Source organism: Eurosta solidaginis, chromosome 4, assembly GCF_040869045.1.
Source record: "Eurosta solidaginis isolate ZX-2024a chromosome 4, ASM4086904v1, whole genome shotgun sequence".
Taxonomy (NCBI): Eukaryota; Metazoa; Arthropoda; class Insecta; order Diptera; family Tephritidae; genus Eurosta; species Eurosta solidaginis.
This window is the reverse complement of record NC_090322.1, coordinates 186,146,905-186,166,533: the sequence shown is the minus strand read 5'-3', so window position 1 is coordinate 186,166,533 and position 19,629 is coordinate 186,146,905. Positions and strand designations below refer to the sequence as shown.

Genomic DNA, 19,629 nt, shown 5'->3' with positions numbered 1-19,629 from the left:
CATATCGTACAAACGCATTCTAGAGTCAACCCTGATCCACCTTTATGGCTATATCCCTAAATGGCGTCCACCTATATAACTATGGCCCACTCCCTCATAAAATACTCTTTAATGCCTTTCATTTGATACACATGTCATACAAACACATTCCAGGGTTTCCCTCGGTTCATTTTCCTACATGGTTATTTTCCCTTATGTTGTCACCATAGCTCTCAACTGAGTATGTAATGTTCGGTTACACCCGAACTTAACCTTCCTTACTTATTTCTTTTTCTCTTTTTAGTGAATTACAGTGATAGGGAAAAGTTTTAGTGAAAACTGAGTTTTAAGTGCACTATGCCCAAGCCTGGTTTGGTATCCCCTCTAAAGGTAATTGATTTAAACAAACAAAAACTAAATTCTTACCTTAAGATATAGTCCGGATTGAGCCGGCAGTGACTGTTCTATTTCATGAATCTGTGCTTTTCGTTTCAATGTGTCTTTTTCCAATTCTTCTATTTTTTCTTTCTCGTCAGGGGTTTGAGGTGTTTTGCATCTATAATTAAGAAAAAAATAGAACGGAAGCAATTAAAATTATGGGCTTTTAATGGAAAGAGCAAATTCAAATAAATATATACGTATTTTTATAAAAAAAAATTGAAATGTGCAATGATATAAACGAAAAACTACGAAAGTGCAACATTAAGTACATACGTAACAACAATAAAACAATGCAGTCTTTAAATGGCGTTTGCAACAATTTTAAAGGTCATTGAAGCAGAAAATATTAAATTCTGACAAATTTATAAGAAATGGGAGCGGTAATCGTAAATTACATACTGTATATCTCTACATCCGTTTTCTGCTCCTACCTTCCATTCCCCAAATTTATTAGATTGGTCTTACGGTTCCAAACAAAATTGTGGTATTGTGATTCAGTTCCTAAACATTTCCTCGACTGGCTGAATAGGCTATTCGCGGGCACCATCAGTATCCATCTAACGAAGAAATTACTCTCACGGAATAACGTTTTGATCTTTCTACCGACAAGGCTCAATTTTGTGAGTTTTTAAAAGTTGGGTAAGTTATACTCTCCATGTTTAAGGATCCTTTCGATATTACTCTGTCATTTTAAAAATGGACCAGCTGTTTTAACCCATACCGATCTCCCATGTTGTTGCTGTGATAACAGTGCTTCGCCCCATTCAATGAGTACGAGCACTAACAAATTGTCATCAACGGGAGTCCAAAGAAACTGGCAATTTCAATAGGGGCGGACCATAGGGAGATTGATGTTAGAGCCGTAGGTTCCACATTACATTTGAAAAGATGTTTGGTGTCGTGTGGGGACATATCGCATGTAGGACATACATTACGTATGTTGGGGTTGATTCTGGACAAGCAAGAGTTTAACCTTTTACAGTATCCAGAACGAAGCTGGCGTGACCCGTGTCTCCCTTGGTAGTGTGCTTCTTGAGTAGGTTATTGTATATTGATAACATGGTTCACCGGGCGCGTCCCGGCAAATGCGTTTACCGATTGTCTGGATCAAACTGCTCTACTGGTTTGTGCCAGTTTAGCAAAAACTACCTGTTAGTATTTCGTTGTACTCTTTAACGTTGAGTATGTTGGCCTCACTATGTAGGCGGTGTTCAGGGGTCATAAGGAGACATTCCGTGGCAGTTCTGATTGCAGCCTGGAGATGATAACCCCATCCCACATATATCTCTAGTACTAGTAATAATAAACAAGTATGGGTTTAAAACTCGATAATAAAAAAATGGCTACATTTAACTTATAGAAATTTAAGTATTTTAGTTTGCTTCTTTGTTGTTGCAAATGTACATATGTATGTACACAATCTTATCGACCAACTGCAATAAAAGTTATAATATTTTTGTTTTTGTTTCTAATGGCCCAACCAAGTTTACGATACAATTTTAATTTACGTGCAGAAATCGAATCAATAGCCGGGCGCATCGACAACGCTCGGTCAAAGTACGTACAATTTTTTTGTGAGATATCGAATTTGATAAGCAGCTACATTAGAAACAGTTTTGAATAAAATTGGACTAGATTGAACGACTACAGCCGTGATGCCGGTTGTTTGTAATTGGAAGCAATTAAATACAACTTTGCCCAATGAATGGCAAAACAAATTTATTCATATGTACATATGTATGTATGTACCTCAATGTGTGTTGCACAAAAAAAAACTATGATGTGAAATTTACAGCAGACCAAATTAGGAATTCAAATAGTTAAAAAAAAAATTAAAACAAGTAAGGAAGGCTAAGTTCGGAAGTAACCAAACATTACATACTCAGCTGAGACAAATGTTGGAGTTGAATGTTGACATAATTTAGTTACATACTGTAAAGATATTCTTTTTTTTTTTGTTAAAAATTGACTTTTAAATGGTTTTTTAAAGTGGCGTGTTCGCCATCCGATTTAGCTAATTTTTATTTAGAACACATATAGTAATAGGAGTAACGCTCCTGCCAAATTTCATCATTATATCTTCAACGACTGGCAAAGTACAGCTTGCAAAACTTTTAAATTAACTTCTTTTAAAAGTGGGCGGTGCCACGCCCATTGTCCAAAATTTTACTAATTTTCCATTCTGCTCACAAGGTCAACCCATCTACCAAGTTTCATCGCTTTATACGTCTTTTGTAATGAATTATCGCACTTTTTCGGTTTTTCGAAATTTTCGATATCGAAAAAGTGGGTGTGGTTATAGTCCGATTTCGTTCATTTTAAATAGCGATCTGAGATGAGTGCCCAGGAGCTTACATACCAAATTTCACTAAGATACATCAAAATTTACTCAAGTTATCGTGTTTACGGATAGACGGACGGACGGACGGACGGACATGGCTAAATGAATTTTTTTTCGCCCAGATAATTTTGATATATAGATGTCTATCCCCCCTATTGCGAGTGTCGATCGCAGTCGACAGTCGATCGTTGAGCGTTAATCGATTATCTTTATAATGGATAAAAAGTATCTTATATGAATCGAAATATTAAAAAAATATCAAAATCGGTTTCGTACAAGATAATTGTTTCAATAGTTCAAAGATTTGGCGATTAACTTGCATAATAACAAAATTGAATGAAAAAGATGGAATCGACAAATAGTCGATTGTACTCCACTCGCAATAAGGGGGATTATCTATCTCGATTAGTTTATGCCGTTACGGGGTATCGTTATGCGAATAAAATTAATATAATCTGTGAGCTCTGCTAAGCTGAGTATAAAAAGACAAGAAAGTTCAGAATTCCAAGCACGCGGTTTTTCTAGACTGTAGAGATCGAAGAAAGGCAGATCTTTCGCTTCCACTTAAGCCCATATGGAAAATCAAGTGTTTTGATGAAAACAAACTAGGAGTATCTTGTTAGACGAACTTTCAGGAACTCACCGACAGCATTCGCAATGGACAAAAATGCCATGTCAACATGGTTTTAAACCGATTTCGAACAGAATATGCAAGGCATAGTGTTTTCCAAATCACATGAGCATCCATTAAAATGGTAGTAGTAAATCAAGCGATGATCGTTTGGCCTTTAGCTTTTTTGATCAGGATAGGCAGGTGGCTAGATTGACATCTTTATTGAGGAAGCCAATGACCGTATATCGAACGGCGAAGTCGATCGGTTTTTAAAATTAAGAGAAAGCTTCAATTTAAATTTTTAATAACGATTCCAATGTTATTTCTCTACAGCCACATCTCTACTTATTTACATGACCACGCCTTTTAAGGTCTAGATTTCATTTGAAGTAGCTTTTAGTTAGAGCTTTCAAAATCTATCGCACAACGAGGGCTACAGCCTTTGAAAAAATGTTTGCGAATATCGATTGCTCTGAGAGATACGCTGGGTTTCTGCAGGATTACTTGGTGGGCATATGCTGTAAACTTCACTGATCACTTAATCTGATTATGCTATAGCGACCCCACTCCCCACTACAGCTCCATTTCCCTCTGCTGTGTTACAACGTAATCACATTTTGGCGAGAGCATGGAGGAGTTCTCAACGGCATAGCCAAACCCCATTTCACATTCAAATTTTTCAAATTGGTATATTAGGTGTGTTTTTACATGTATATACTTATGCTCTTAATCTTTATATGGACTGCTAAGTGCATAACTTTATCTACTCTTATGAAATTCTTGCGTATAAATTTAGTACTAAAAAGTGTGTGTCTGCACTATTTTACACTTGCAATTTTGGTATGCGTTATACACTATGACCTAAAAGGTCCTATCTCTTCATACACTACTACTTTGTGCAACCCTCCATGAGCGTTTTTTAGTTGCAAATGTAGATGTATATACTGTTAAAAACACACGACTATTAACACATTTTACAAGTCTGCTGCTAATTGGATCCTATAGATCCCTGAGTTTTAACAGATATTCTTCAACTGTTTTCTGTTTTTCTACCCTGCGGTTTCGGTGTTGTGCCATCTTCAGTACAATAACACCGAAACCGGTTTGTCTACAAACAAAATTTTGACAAGGAATGATGGAAATCCGTTCCAATAGTGATATATAGTCAAGTCTTCTGCCGAAAATAAATACGAAATTTTCGAACCCAAAAAGTGTTCTACCAGCGAAAATTAAGTTTCCCAAATTAAATGGAAAAAGAGATGGTTTGATTGTTTCAAACGAAAGTCAGTTATCGCTAAGAATGTTTACATTCTTTAATCTCCTATGATCTGTAGTTCTGTTTCAGGCACGTCATAGCAAACAAATTTCACACACTCATTGCGTGCTGGTTCATTAAATCAGTTTAAATATTGAATTACTGTTTTGTTGATTATTTTTGTTGTCATGAAAAGTAATTAAATTTAATAATAACAAAACTCGCTACACATTCATTGAAGCTTAGCTGCCAATAACGATGTACGTGTTAAAGTTCAATTTTTTTTAAACTTATTTTTAAAACAAGTAAGGGTGTCTACTAAGTTCGGGAGCAACCGAACCTTATATACTCAGCGTGAGTTTCGATTGTACAGTTCATTTCAGCTAATAACTTTTTCGAATTTTCTAACGAGGGATTTATTTTTTTTTTAGCGTTCTCAACAAAGAGTAAATTTTTTATATGGACTAAAATTGAAGATTTCAATGCTGCAGTACTTTCATGAAAATAACATAAAAAATTAATTAATTAATGAATTATTAATTATTTTTAATTTACAATGCCTCATTGATGCTACCAACCACTTGTTTATTTCTGCGCAATAAACAGCTGTTGGCTTTGGTAGTGCCATCTTGGAGACAATTTTTATTTTCAACTTCACCTAAAGCCGATATCCAATATGGGATAACAACTAGAGAAAAGTGATGGATAAAGATTTGAGAACAATAAAATTCTCCAGGATTGGAGAATGACTTGAGAATGATGATGGAGATCAACATAAGAACTATAACTTTCACAAATTATCTCAAAGGTTGGATAATGAAGAATGAGGGTGGGAACAAGAAGGTTGAAGAATATTGAGAGTATGATGATGGATATCTACTTAAGAACAGTATGTTTGTCGAAGCCTGGATAACTATTTTGGGAATTTATTGTTCTCGAACTGATCTCTCGTTCTCAAACTTTTCTCTACCCTTAAACAAATTTTGAGAAATTGATAGTCAGACCTATATCCAGAACATTTCTGCAGTCAATATTCCAATATGGATATCTAATTGAGATGAAGCTGCATTTAAAAATGTGTTCCAAAATGGCACGATCAAAGCCAACAGCTGTTTATTGTGTAGAAACAACTAAGTGTTTGGTAACATTAATTAAAAGTTATAAATTTAAATTAATTTATGCGTGTTTCACTTTACTTTCATTAAAATAATGCAGTATTGTAATCTTACAATTGAGCCCAATAAGCGAATCAGACTTGAGTACAAGTTAAGAACTATCTTTTTCCATATTAAGCCAATCTTGAGAAACAACGCTTGAGGTTTGATAAGTATGCTAGTTATCAACTTGAGCTCTAATGTCACTCAAGCTCAAATGTTTATTGGGTAGTTATTACCTAGTTTTTGCAAATATTATTAAACATAACTAAGTAAATTTGCATAAATGACGTATGTATTTGTAATTCATTATCTTTTGTGATGACAAAAAATTTAATTGTGATTACTCCTCTCCTCCTTTTATATGTAAATTGAACATTGAACGGTTAGTCGATGACAAAGCATTTTAATGTTTACTCTTTATAAATTAAAAACAATAAAACGCGTAGTGATTTCAAAACAAATATATAGTTTATAACTAGCACATGCCATTGTTGATTTAAAATACTTTTGATGTCACAAATTTCACATCTGCAGTTTAACGTTACAATATGTTATTTGATCGATCAAATTCCACTTTAAGGTATATAAATAGTCGTACCAAAACGGAATAATCTGAGGAACGCCGCAGGGTAAGGTTATATCACCCATACTGTTGACGCTGGTTGTAAACCAATTGCTTACGTGGTTTGAAGGATGGCCAGTAAAACTTACGACATATGCAAATGACGTCATAAGCGGCAGATGCCTAACAACAATCAACTCTCGGATGGATCAGGCACTTTGGTATGTACATTCCTGGGCATCTGGAGTTGGGTTTACCGTCAACACGGAAAAACCCGATCTAGTATTATTTACTAGGAAATATAAGGTCCCTATTTGGACAAAGCCTAAGCTTTTAGGGGTAACCCTAAAATGTAGCACAAAATATCTAGAAGTCATCCTACATAGTTCTCGTGGAATCTCCACGTGGAAGAGAGAGCGAAGAAAGCCTCAGCGATACTGTATGCATGCAAGATGCACGGCCTATCACCCAAAATCTCTTATTGGTGGCGTATGCAGATAATCAATAATTAGTATTACGGGAGCCCTAAAACCTACCCCGTCAACAGCATTGCAAAAATATCGCGTTAGCAACTGCAACAAGGCTTAAGGCCGTTTGGCCATAGCAGTATAGCGCCATCTAATTTCGGGCAAACGGAATATATGGTCCTTGCCTGAGCTTCGAAAGAGACCTTGGGGCTACAGTTGAGCCGGAGAGTTGGTGCCAGATTTCAGAAAGGGCAGAAAATACTATACACGTGTATACGGATGGTTCCAAATTACTGCTGTTTACTATGTCGATCGAGAAATAAGTAGATCCTACAGGCTGTCAGATGACTGCAGTGTCTTTCAGGCGAAAATTGTAGCCGTGGAAAAAGCAGCAAAAATTCTGGAGGAAGCGTGCATAAGCTGCAGTCGCGCCAATATATATATTGGTAGTCAGGCGGCTATTAAGGCAATTATCTCACACAGGGCTTCATCAATAAGTGTTCTGGCATGCAAAGAAGCATTGGAAAAAGTTCGCCCAAGCCGGTGCATTCATCTATAATAGATTTCCGATCATAAAGGAATAGAAGTCAGATGTCCCAATACTTTTAGGAGAAATCAAAAGGAGACAGCAGTTGCATATGATCCATCAAGCAGGAAAGGCGTGGACAGAAGCGCGGGGCTGCGAAATTTTTAAGATCATGTTCAAACTTGACGATATTAGACTCACAAAGTGGCTCATATCGCTGAAGAGAGAAGACTAAAGGCTCATATCGCTTATATGTTAGGCCTCGTCAGTAACTGCAGATGTAGGAAGTGCGAGCTAAAGGAATAAACGGTTGAGCACGTTCTGTGTTCGTGTCCTACGCTCACCAGATCAAGACTCCAACTATTAGGGGTGGCGGAGTTGCCGGATCTCGAGGCAGCAATTAAGCAAGGTTCTAGAAAACGTCTAGTATTTGCCAAGAGGTCGGACTTATTCTATAACATTAGTCTTGGCACCTGATGAGGCTTTTCCGTTTGGTCGTCAAACAAGTTCTGGTAACACAATGGACACATTCAGCCTGTGTGAGGTCTTTATCGACTGGCCATTTCAACCTGACCTTACCGTACCCACCATCGTTATTATAAGCTTTTAGTTTCACTTGGCTGTTGTCTGTAATAAAATCTTGCAAGTTAAATTTGATACACTTCCCGGTGTCCGATTGAGCTGAAATTTTGCACGCATACGCATGTATAACTCCGATGACAATGCAAAATTACTTTGCGAGAATTCGATAAATTAATCGATAAAAGAGTTATCGGTAAATATTTGCGCAGACCTTGGCATAAAAGCCTAAGTGCAAAGACCGCAGGTAACTTCGCTTTGTTTGTGTATGCAATGAGCGTAGAAGTTAGGCTGTTATCGCTAAATGTTGCATACTTTTCTGCGCACTTGATTTTGTTTTACAGATTTTCGGATGGAATTCTAGCTAAGCGAAAGTTGGAATTTTATTTTAAAACAGAGCAGAGATCTGCAATGAGTAGCTGTAAACTGAACGCGACAAAGGCAAAGTCACAATAAAATATGATTTTAAGTTAGTTAACACTCGAATCGAAGAACTTGACTGTTCAAAGTTGACTTCGACGAAACCTTGTAATGTTGATGCATTAAAAGAAATGGATAGGATGAGAAACGTTACAAATAACTAAGTAAAGATTACATAACTAATTTAAACAATATTTTACCCTACTAAAAATTTAAATAAATTTATATTTAAATTAAATTTAAGAAAAAAGCTTTTCTAAGAACAAGCTTTTATTAGTTGTTAATAAAACGAACTAAAAAGTAAAAAATAAAATTAAAGAAAAAAACTTTTTTAAAAATAAGATTTTATTATTGGTTAATAAAATTAACTAAAAAGTAAAAAATAAATTGACTGTAAAGAAATATAACACTTTATAAGTTCATTGTAACTTTTAACGATAATTAGGCTTCTTCGTCTGCGGTAAAAAATTCCATATTGTACATAATTATATATTTTTAACATTAAAACTTTACACCTAAATTATTAAATCTTACAGTTTATATCACAGTCCTAATTGTTCTAATAAAAGCGTGTTACATTGTGATAGCAAGAAAAATAGGTCCTAAATGTTCTTAATTATACCATCAAAATTTAACGCGCTTTTTATTAGAACAATTAGGACTGTGATATAAACTGTAAGATTTAATAATTTAGGTGTAAAGTTTTAATGTTAAAAATATATAATTATGAACAATATGGAATTTTTTTGTCGCAGACGAAGAAGCCTAATTATCGTTAAACTGATATAACTGTAAGATTTACTAATTTAGGTGTAACGTTTTAATGTTAGAAATATATTGTGACGGATATTAGTAACACTAAGTGATACTCACATCACTAATCTGATACTAAGTAAATAAAGCCACAACAAAAATAAAGCAAGCTGCCACACTTGTGTGTGCGTAAACAAATTAATCATTATGTCTACACATATGTTCATACACGCAGCGGAGAGAAACGCACAAACACATGCATATATCTTGTCTGAGATGCTCACAAAAGTAGGCAATCATTTGTGCAAGTATCACTCGCATATGCACGCGCATATGAGAAGCTATAACGTGCATCTGTAGTTATAGCTGGTAATTTTATAGCTGGAAACTAAGTTAAATTCTAGAAACGCCTAGAAGTATACGAACGAGGAAATAGAAGAGTATAAAAGAGCGCAAGCTGAGCAATCATGGAATCAGTTTGATTTAAGCACGCTATCTGTTGAGAAGTAGAAGTGTTATTGTGAAAGTGGTCTAATAAAGACCATTTTGCATTATTGAATATTGGAGTTACTTATTCAACAGTTTAGTGATTCGAACGTTAGAAAAAGGTTGCAAATAAGCGGAATTTCCCATTTAAAGCAATTTTGATGCCATGTAACTCGTCTAAAAACCTACGAAATGTTACGGTCAATGTATTACATTACAACCAGCCAGAGTTGTTGATAAAATTAAGAATATTCGAGATTGCTATCACAGATAAACCTCTGGGGTCTTCTAGAAACGGAGTTCCAAGGAATCTTAGTCGGGATCTAGCTAGAGCCGGGAATTTACACATAAAGTGTTCTACTGTCTCTCTGGCATTTGAATCTTTGCAGCTTCTGCAGTAATCATTATACGGAATGCCCATCTTTTCCGCATGCGTACCTACTGCCCAATGACCGATGCATACTGCTATCAGTTTGCGTGTGTTGGCGCTGGATTTATTGCACAGGTGGTGATGTTATTCCACTTTGTTTGTGCCTTCTTCAAGTAGAAGCTTTGGATATTCCCCTTGGCTACTGCTAAAGGTATGCCTACTTCGACACTGGTTATTTCCTCGTTCATCTCCGATGAGCCCCCGCGTGCCAACTCGTCGGCCTTCTCGTTACCCTCTATCCCCCTATGACCCGGGACCCAGATAACGCATAGTTTTAGATTAGTGTGTAACTGGGATATGAGTCGCTTACAAGCCCACACTAATTTTGAGTTAATGTGTGGCGAGGAAAGCGCTTTTATCGCTGCTTGGCTATCCGACAGGATGCAAACTTTACCAGCTACATTCAAGCCCTCCAGTGATTTGCAGGCTTGCCAAATCGCGAGGATTTCTGCTTGAAACACGCTGCAGTGCGATGGGAGTCTGAATGATGCAGACAAATCAAGGGACTCAGAGTAGACTCCGGCCCCCACTCCCGATTCCATTTTGGAGCCGTCAGTGTAGATTTGGATGTCGTCGACCCTTATGCCCGGGTTTCTCTTCCACTCGTTCCTGCTTGGAATGGCGGTATTACAACCGTACTCAAACCTCAGTTTGCGAGGGTAGTAATCTGTCTCGGTACTACATGTACCATCCGGAAGTTTCTTTAGGATACTACTATGCCCTTGCTGAGTATCCTTCCAACACCCAGACTTCCTGAGTCTCATTGCGTTTTGTGACGATGTACAAAGTATATGCAAGTCGATCGTAAGCAGGTGCAAAATGGGATCTAAAGCAGCTGTGGTGCAAGTGCGTCCGGCCCCTATGGCACCAACACACGCAGTGCGCTGGACTTTTTGCAGGCTGGTGAGATTGTAGCTCTTATTTAAAGCTTCCCACCAGACTATCGAACCATAGGTAAGCACCGGTCGCACCACCGCCTCGTACATCCAAAGTACCATGCTTGGCTTGAGTCCCCATTTCTTACCAAACATTGATTTGCAGGCCTTCCGTACCCGCTCTTCGATGCATACTTTCCAATTCAACTTGCAGTCAATTGTTAGTCCCAGATACTTGGTACTCGATGACAGGGTTAGTTGCTGGCCGTTTAAGAATGGTAGTCTGAAGGCAGGTGGCTTGTACTTCCTCGTGAAGAGAAGCAGGTCCGTCTTGTAGGGATTTAACCTAAGGCCACATCCCTGTGCCTCCATGATTTCGCTCATTACGGAGGGGAAAAGACCAGAGACCAAGATCGCCCGTCGTGGGCACGATCTTAACCCCCCCCCCCCTGCGATAAGTTTTCCCAGGATTTTATTTATGGTGATCATCCAAAGCAGAGATGAAAGCAGCCAGAGTGAACTGCTTGTGATGACGGGTCTTTTCCACCGTTCGAACAACCTCATGTAGTCGAAAGTCTTTGGCTACTTCATGCCCCCTTCTGCCGACCTTAGGGATGAAAACCACCCTTGTTTTCGTCCACGAGACCGGAATGTAGTTGAGACGAATGCATGCCCCGAAGATCTCCTTTAGTTCCTTAACCAAAGATTTCTGAGTCTTCTGCAGCATAATAATAAGAATACCATCCACGCCGGGTGATTTATATGGAGAGAAGCTATCTATTGCCCAGGCAATTTTCTTCTCCGCTAAAAGGTTATCTATGAGGCCAACAGGTACTTGCTGATGTGCCGTCTCTGTATCGCGTACTCCCTACCCCGATCCATCCGGGAAGTGAGCATCTACAAGGATGTTTAGAGTCTCAGCCGCCGATCCTGCCCATGTTCCATCGGCGCGCTTGATAAAAATGTCTTATTTGTATGACTCTTGGCAAGAATCTTTCCCAGCCTGGCTGAGTCCTTCGTGGACTCAATCGACTGGCAGTGTTCTTGCCAGGAGCTTGATTTTGCTGTCCATATGGCTGTCAGAAGAGGAATTGTTGAATAAATTCCGAAGATTGCGAATACAACTTGGACATGGCAAAGTTGAGTGAATTGAGGATACAGCAACTGAAGAAGGAGTTGGAGAGCAGTGGATTGAATACAACCGCCAATAAGATCGAACTCCAAGCACGGCTACGAGAGGTAATGGAGTTGGAAGGAATTGATGTGGACGAGTATGTCTTTTATCCTGATGTGGAAGAGCCAGCGACTAAAATGGAAGAGAAGATAGAGACTCCGAATCCATTGGCAAGTGTTGACACTAACGCGATACTAGCAGTTTTGAAACAAATATCAACCGAAATGTCATCTCAATTGGAAGAACAAAAGACAGATATAGCATCTCAACTGGCAGAACAGAAGACATATATGGCATCCCAACTGGAATAGCAAGAGTCACGCATAACATCTATCGGCACAAATTTCAGCACAGATATCATCTCAGATCTCCACACAACTAGAAGAGCAGAGAGCCCGTATATCATCTAAACTGGAAGCGCATATGGAAGAAAAACTAACTCAGTTTCATAAAGGTTTCAGTGGTCGACAGGATAAAATAGAGGCAGAGATGGATGCTTTGAAAGATAGGATCGAGGAATTACAATTGAACCGCCCAGTCACTTCAACGTCTAATCCGAAGGTAAAAACTCCATACTTTGACGGTTTTGTTCCTTTCCAGGTGTTTAAGCTTCAGTTTGAGACGACCGCAACAGTGAACAACTAGAATGCGGAAGATAAAGTTGCTGTACTGTTCGTGGCATTGAAAGGGCCTGCAGCGGAAATCTTACAGACTATTCCAGAGTATGAGCTGAACAGTTATGAAGCATTGATGGCCGCTGTCGAGAGACGTTATGGAAGCGAGCATAGAAAACAGATATACGAATTTTGGAAGCACTGAAGGGATCACAACAGAAAAATGCCGGAGTTATGAAATGTTTCAAGAGCGGCAACCCAGGTCACATTGTACGTCATTGCAGCACCGGTCCTAATAATTCCAACAATGTCGGTGGCCGTAAACGCAGAGCTTGAGCAGATGAGCAAGAGCGTGCCAGATGTAAAGATCGAGAGCTTTTTCCAGCTGTTGAATGTCCTGTGATATCTATCTCGAAAATTGGAAGAAAATCGAGCAGTCTTGGTGTCAAAGGAAAGGTGGATGGCAATGAGCGTATACTGACGGTAGATACGGGCGCATCTCACTCCTTAATCCGATCTGATTTGGTCAATAGGAGAGTAAAGCCATTACCTGGAGCAAGGTTGCGTACGGTCACTGGCGATTATAATCAAGTCCAGGGAGAAGAGATCTGTGAAGTCTTAGTTGGGAATGTCATGGTTCTACACAAATTCGTTGTGGCGGAGATCGTTGATGAAGTCATATTGGGAGTGGACTTCTTAGTTGACATCAGGATCGATATGCGGAAAAAAATTATGCGCTATAAGAACAAGGATGTGCCACTTAACTTCAGTTTGGAGAAAGGGTTCAGCAGTAAGCGAGTGCTGGTGGAGGAGATTCAAAAGAGACCCCAAAAGTCAAGGAAAGTAGATCGGGCAAAGGTTGATGGAACGAATGGGCCAAACAAATCAAAACCGAAGGTACCTGCGAGAGAAACACTGGCATTGAAAACCCCTAATGGACGCACTAAAAAGAACGAAAGAATTTCCCAGAAAGAATGCAAGGGTGGTTTCAAGCCAGGACGCACTACTGTTGGGAAATGTCGGAACGATACTGATTATGTGAAGCCAATCCGTCAAGAGCAGGCTCTACGAAGTAGTTCATTGGCCAAACAACAGAGTGTGAGGGAACAGCCCAGGGTAATGAGTACTAAGATGAAACACAGGTACGACGAGAACAAAAATTCGGAAGGTTTCTTGGAGGGAGATTTGGTACTGTTATACAACCTTCACCGGCGGAAAGGTGTTCCATCCAAATTTTGGTGCAGTTGGGAAGGCCCGTGCAGAGTTGTAAAGAGGATCAGTGATGGCATCTACCGCATATATACAATTGGGAAACCACGAAATAGGAGGGTGGTTCATTTGGAGAGGCTGGCAGCTGTTAGGTCGAGAGATTTGTCTGATCGGGACGATCAGACTTAGGTGGAGGGCAGTGTGACGAATATTAGTAACACTATGTGATACTCACATCACTAATCTGATACTAAGTAAATAAAGCCACAACAACAATAAAGCAAACTGCCACACTTGTATGTGCGTAAACAAATTAATCATTATGTCACATATGTACGTACACGCAGCGGAGAGAAACGCACAAACACATGCATATATCTTATCTGAGATGCTCACAAAAGTAGGCAATCATTTGTCTAAGTATCACTCACATATGCACGCGCATATAGCTGGTAACTAAGTTAAATTCTAGAAACGCCTAGAAGTATCCGAACGAGGAAATCGAAGAGTATAAAAGAGCGCAAGCTGAGCAATCATGGAATAAGTCTGATTTAAGCACGCTATCTGTTCAGAAGTAAAAGTGTTATTGTGAAAGTAGTCTAATAAAGACCATTTTGCATTATTGAATATTGGAGTTATTTATTCAACAGTTTAGTGATTCGAAGGTTAGCAGAATGTACAATTATGTAGAATATGGAGTTTTTTTGTCGCAGTCGAAGAAGCCTAATTATTGTTAAAGGTTACAATGAACTTATAAAGTGTTACATTTCTTTACAGACAATTTATGTTTTACTTTTTAGTTAATTTTATTAACCAATAATAAAAGCTAATTTTTAAAAAAGTTTTTTATTCTTTAATTTTATTTCGTATTTTTTTCGTTGATGCTTTGAAGCCTAATGTATATTAGACGAGTGCAATTATTGCATTTTTCACTTAGAAATGTTTTTTGTATGTTTTCACATAACCGTAGGTGAGTAAATAAAGTGTGAACAACTTATTTGACATATCGGGGTTAAATACAAAATCATTAAGGGAACTGGCTTTCTCTTTCAGGGTGCATGGATTGCGCAGATAGTTTGTATCCTGCTACGAGAACATCCCATTGCAAAGTTATAGCCAGAAATCAAAAAATTGGCACATATAATAATAATATGCGACGAAAATATTTAAAAGCAACTGCTCAATCTTTTCGTGAGCGAAATGATAGGATTAAGGGGAATACTGTTAAAGCAGGGTAAGTTTTCATTTCCTGCAATTCGTTGCACAAAAATATACATACGTTTGAGTATGCTATAAATTGCACAGGTTGCATATAATTTTTTGCGTGTATTTTGTTGTTGCGACCTCACAATGCACGCATCCATGCAATCCGTGCACCGTTTGCAAGACAAAGCGACTCCCCCATTGTAAACCGTATAAACGCGATAGATGCACAGAAGAACAGTAAGGCTTATAAACTATATCAGATGTACTGATTTTATTCCACAAGAATTTTTAGTCAGTCAAGCGTCGACTAAGAATTGCAATAACATAAATATGGCATTGACCTTCAGCACCATCCTAGATAATGCACAGTAACGGCCAACAGAATTATTGATAGGAATTGTTTTGCAAAAACATCACAACTACCGAAGTTATAGCATATTTTTCCATCGAATATTTTTCAAATCTTTGTCACCTTTGAAACAAACAAATTTATTTGCAATTAGATAATTCAATTCCAGCTTAGCGATACTGAAAATGCTTCCAATCTAGAAACATTAAGAGATACTAGCAAAACAGCTTTTAGCAGTGATAAGAGAACATACTTAAATCTAAGCGGTAAAATCTACCCTGTAGAAAAATTATGCAAGAGAGCTTGCACATATTGTAACGAATTCTGGGGAATTCCGAATCACTCCAATATTTAGTAATGCAAACTAGGTTTTATTTAGATAACTTTGGGAGTATTACTTCACAATTATACTTCACAACTAATGCGTGTTTAAATCAAAACTGATTGGGTATTACTCAGCTTGCACTGCTTTTATACTCTCGGTTTCCTCGTTCACACATTTCTCCTAAGGTCTAGTAATTTCGCGAACAGTTGTACCTCATGTTTCGTTAGTTACCATCTACATCCATGTATATCTATAGTCCACGCCTCTCCCGTTGTCATATGCGTGTGTATGTGTGAGTAACTACTTCGGTGATGACTATATATTTGTGTGTGTGAAATATCTCTTCGTCGCCTTCTACATAAGAGTGGCTGCTTTATTGTTGTTGTGCATTTATTTAATAGCAGCTTAGTGATGCTAATATTCGTCACAATATGTATGTATATTCGAAAAGCATTTGAAAAAAGTTTTAATATATCGACTGATAGAATTTGTTTAAATAATGACATAACTCAGAGTTTTATTGAAAAACGCCGTTCCTTAGAATTTGTTTCAAAAACGCCTCATCGGCGCATACTTATATTCATTTATGAAAAAACGTCGGAGATACAGCGTTCTTCAACCGAACTCTGAGATAGAAGGTTTTTGAAAGAAAAAAATGATTTTGAGCTGGCAACCGAAGCAGGGGGATATTCTCCTCAATGCGGCTGGATTCAACATATTTAGATGCTGCAATAGATTTTTAAGTAACTTCTCATTCAGCTACAAACATGAAACCTTACACTAAGCAGAGAGCGGTGGGGCAATGAAAAAAGTAGTAAAGAAGGGGAATGGACGATGGCGTACTCAGCGAAATAACTAGAAAATTCGTACGATATTTGGAATATTGGTAGCAGATAAGGGGATTTCGCTATTTCTTCCACACTTCAACAGCCACAAGCTTCAAATTTCACCAAATGCACCGCAAACCGCGCCAATAGCCGCGGAATCAGCCTGCTTAATATCGTGTATAAGGTTCTATCTGGCGAACCGTGCGAACGACCGAGTCAACAAACTGATTGCGGCTTCAGAACTGATAAGTCTACTATCGACACGATTTTCACGATGCGCCAGATCAAGGAGAAGACTCACGACAAGAGATTCGACACTCACTATCTTTTCGTCGACTTCAAAGCAGCTTTTAACAGCGTGACGCTGCTTGCATGCTGCTATGTATGAATTTAAGTTTCCTGCAAAGTAAATAAGTCTCTGTCAGATGACGTTGAGCAACACCACAAGCTCCGTTAGGATTGGGAAGAACTTTTTGGAGGCATTCGAAACCAAACGAAGCTTCTCATTTTCGATCGATTTCTTTAACATAATGCTGAGAATATATTTCTAGCAGCAGAACTAAACCGTGATGATACTTTCTATAAGAAGAGCGTACAAATACTGGAGTATGCTGACAATAATGATATTATTGGCCTGAACAAACACGCTATAAGTTCTGCCCTCTCTGGTTTAGATAAAGAAGCAAAAAAAAGTGGGATTTGTGGTAAATGAAGAAAAGACGAAGTACTTGCTGTCAGCCAAGTAAGAATCGGCGCGTTCGTGCCTTGTGAGCCACGTAATTGTTGATGGATATAAATTGGAGATTTTGAAGGATTTCGTCTTATTTGGGTACCGGCATTAACAGAAAAAACAATGTCAGCTTAGAAATCAAACGGAGAATAACTCTTTTCAACAATTGCTACTTTGAAGTGAGTAAGCAATTGAAAAGTAAAGTTCTCTCTCGACGAACAAAAATCACGCTTTACAAGTCGCTCATCATACCTATCCTCATGAACGGTGTCGAAATAAGATGAGATGGCTCTTGAAGTGTTTGAAAGAAAAGTTCTCCCTAAGAATTATGGTCCTGCCCGTGATGCCGACGGCGATCGAAGGAGGTAAACTGATAAGCTGTGTAAGCCTTGCGTAGATTTGATGATAAGGCAGCGAATAAAAACCCAAAGGCTTCGCTGGCTCGTTCATATTATGCCAATATACGAAGACGCTTTGCCCAAGAAAGTATTTCAGTCGACTTCGCAGTTAGAAATCAGAGTATCCAGAATGCAGGCAGTTTCCAGTAAGAATGCCCATGAGCCCACAGTCATCTCAGTTTAGTGATGAAAGTAACTTTTTTAGTCTAATGTCGTTATACCATCACATGACAGCTCCGAGCTTGATTCCTCACCTTTAATGCTTAATCGATTATGTAAACCTTTTGCCTCCTTTTTATTTCACCCAATATAATCGGGAAGTCTATGGTACAGACATCGAAGATTGCGCCTTTCTTATCTAGCTCATTCGGTTTCGCATTTTCATCTATTCCCATATGGCCGAGGACCAAAAAAAAATTAATTACACTCGAACAACACCGAGATAATTGCTTTGAACGCATAAAAACTATACTCGATGGTAAGACTTTCCTACAGGGTATTTAGAAAATAATTACACATTCGTATAAAGGTATAATGTCTTCGCACGTACATTTTCGCAATATTTTATTGCAATTTGCGATTATTTAATGGCACAAGGTAGGTCATTAAGGTAAACAATAAAACCAAGTTGTGCATTTTAAAAATAACTGCATGTTGACTTAAGGCGCGTTTGCTTAGCTACTAAGCACTAAGCTGCCTCTATGGGAACTAAGGCAGCAATTGTTTAAGTGAGCTGAATTAGCTTAGCTTAGAAAACGATAGGTAAACGCTATCGAGACCGCTTAAATTGTATGAATAATACACCGGCCGGTTGACGCTACTGAACAAGTTCAAATTAAAATTCATTGAAAACAATCAAAAGCTTAGTGCAATCGCTGTAAGACCGCAGGTACCCGTTTAATGTCTTAAATCAAATAAAAAATTATAACATGCAAGTATGCCATTATTTATATATATTTACATGTACAGTGCGAAACAATAAGGAGCCACCAAATGTCTCTATTAACTAAATTTGATTGAATGAAATTCGAGGCCTCTCATTCTGAGGATGGTAGGAGTGTTTTCAAGATCACACATGAACTGGACCACTACAATATCACAAATACCAGTATTATGGCAAAAAAAAATATTTTTCTTCGATTTCAAGCTTGATAAGAAATCTAAGAGGGAAAAGAAAACATCTCCGTAAGCACCATGATGAGATAGGACACCTGCCTACACTCAGCACTTCGATCGAGATAGTCATACGGAGGTCGTAACCCTAATCCCACACAGATTTTCTAGATTGCGCCTCCCAGCGGATTAGGGGCTTAGAATATACCTGCAGCAAGTAAGCCTGTCGTAAGAGGGGACTAAAATACCCAACTGTTTCAAGGGGCTGTGTAGCATAATTTATAGCTTCTCCAGCGCAATTGTCAATGAGGTGAGATGGCCCATGGCGTCCTGTTTCTTTAGCAGCCGAGGCGACACCAAGCTCCTCATGGCAGTAGGTGGTGGGGAACGGGGTGACCTAGAAAGTCATATTAAATCGTTCTCAAGATGGTTGGGATTGCACCTTAATGGTTACCAGGACGTACAGCATCTATATCCGGCAAAAGACCATCAACATCGTTAACACTCCTCAAAAATCTAGGGGAGTGTTTTTGTCATTACAACAAGAAGCAATAGCTAGATTGCGCCCGGTGAATCCCGCTATCAATATACACTATCCAACCCTTTCAGACGAAAACACACTACCAAGGGAGACACGAGTCACTCTTGGCCAACTTCAATTTGGGTTTCCTCGAAAGCGGTGCCGCTATATAGTGGTAGAGTACGTCGTTGAAGCTAAGAAGACGGAGAAGTTCATAAATGTTACGGCCGTCATGGCGGTACAAATTCATTAACTGGCTGCTCACATTTAATCTATTAAC

The 19,629-nt window shown here is 38.5% G+C and overlaps 1 protein-coding gene across 4 annotated transcripts in view; it reads right to left on the bottom strand.

Moving 5' to 3' along the window:
* LOC137250770 (transmembrane protein 120 homolog) overlaps positions 1 to 19,629 on the bottom strand; it is a 71,816-nt gene that overhangs the window by 26,259 nt on the left and 25,928 nt on the right. For all 4 annotated transcript variants that reach the window (XM_067784177.1, XM_067784178.1, XM_067784179.1 and 1 more), the window contains one exon: positions 406 to 535. In XM_067784177.1, coding sequence (XP_067640278.1) covers positions 406 to 535 — 130 coding nt within the window. The remainder of the gene's footprint in view (positions 1 to 405; positions 536 to 19,629) is intronic.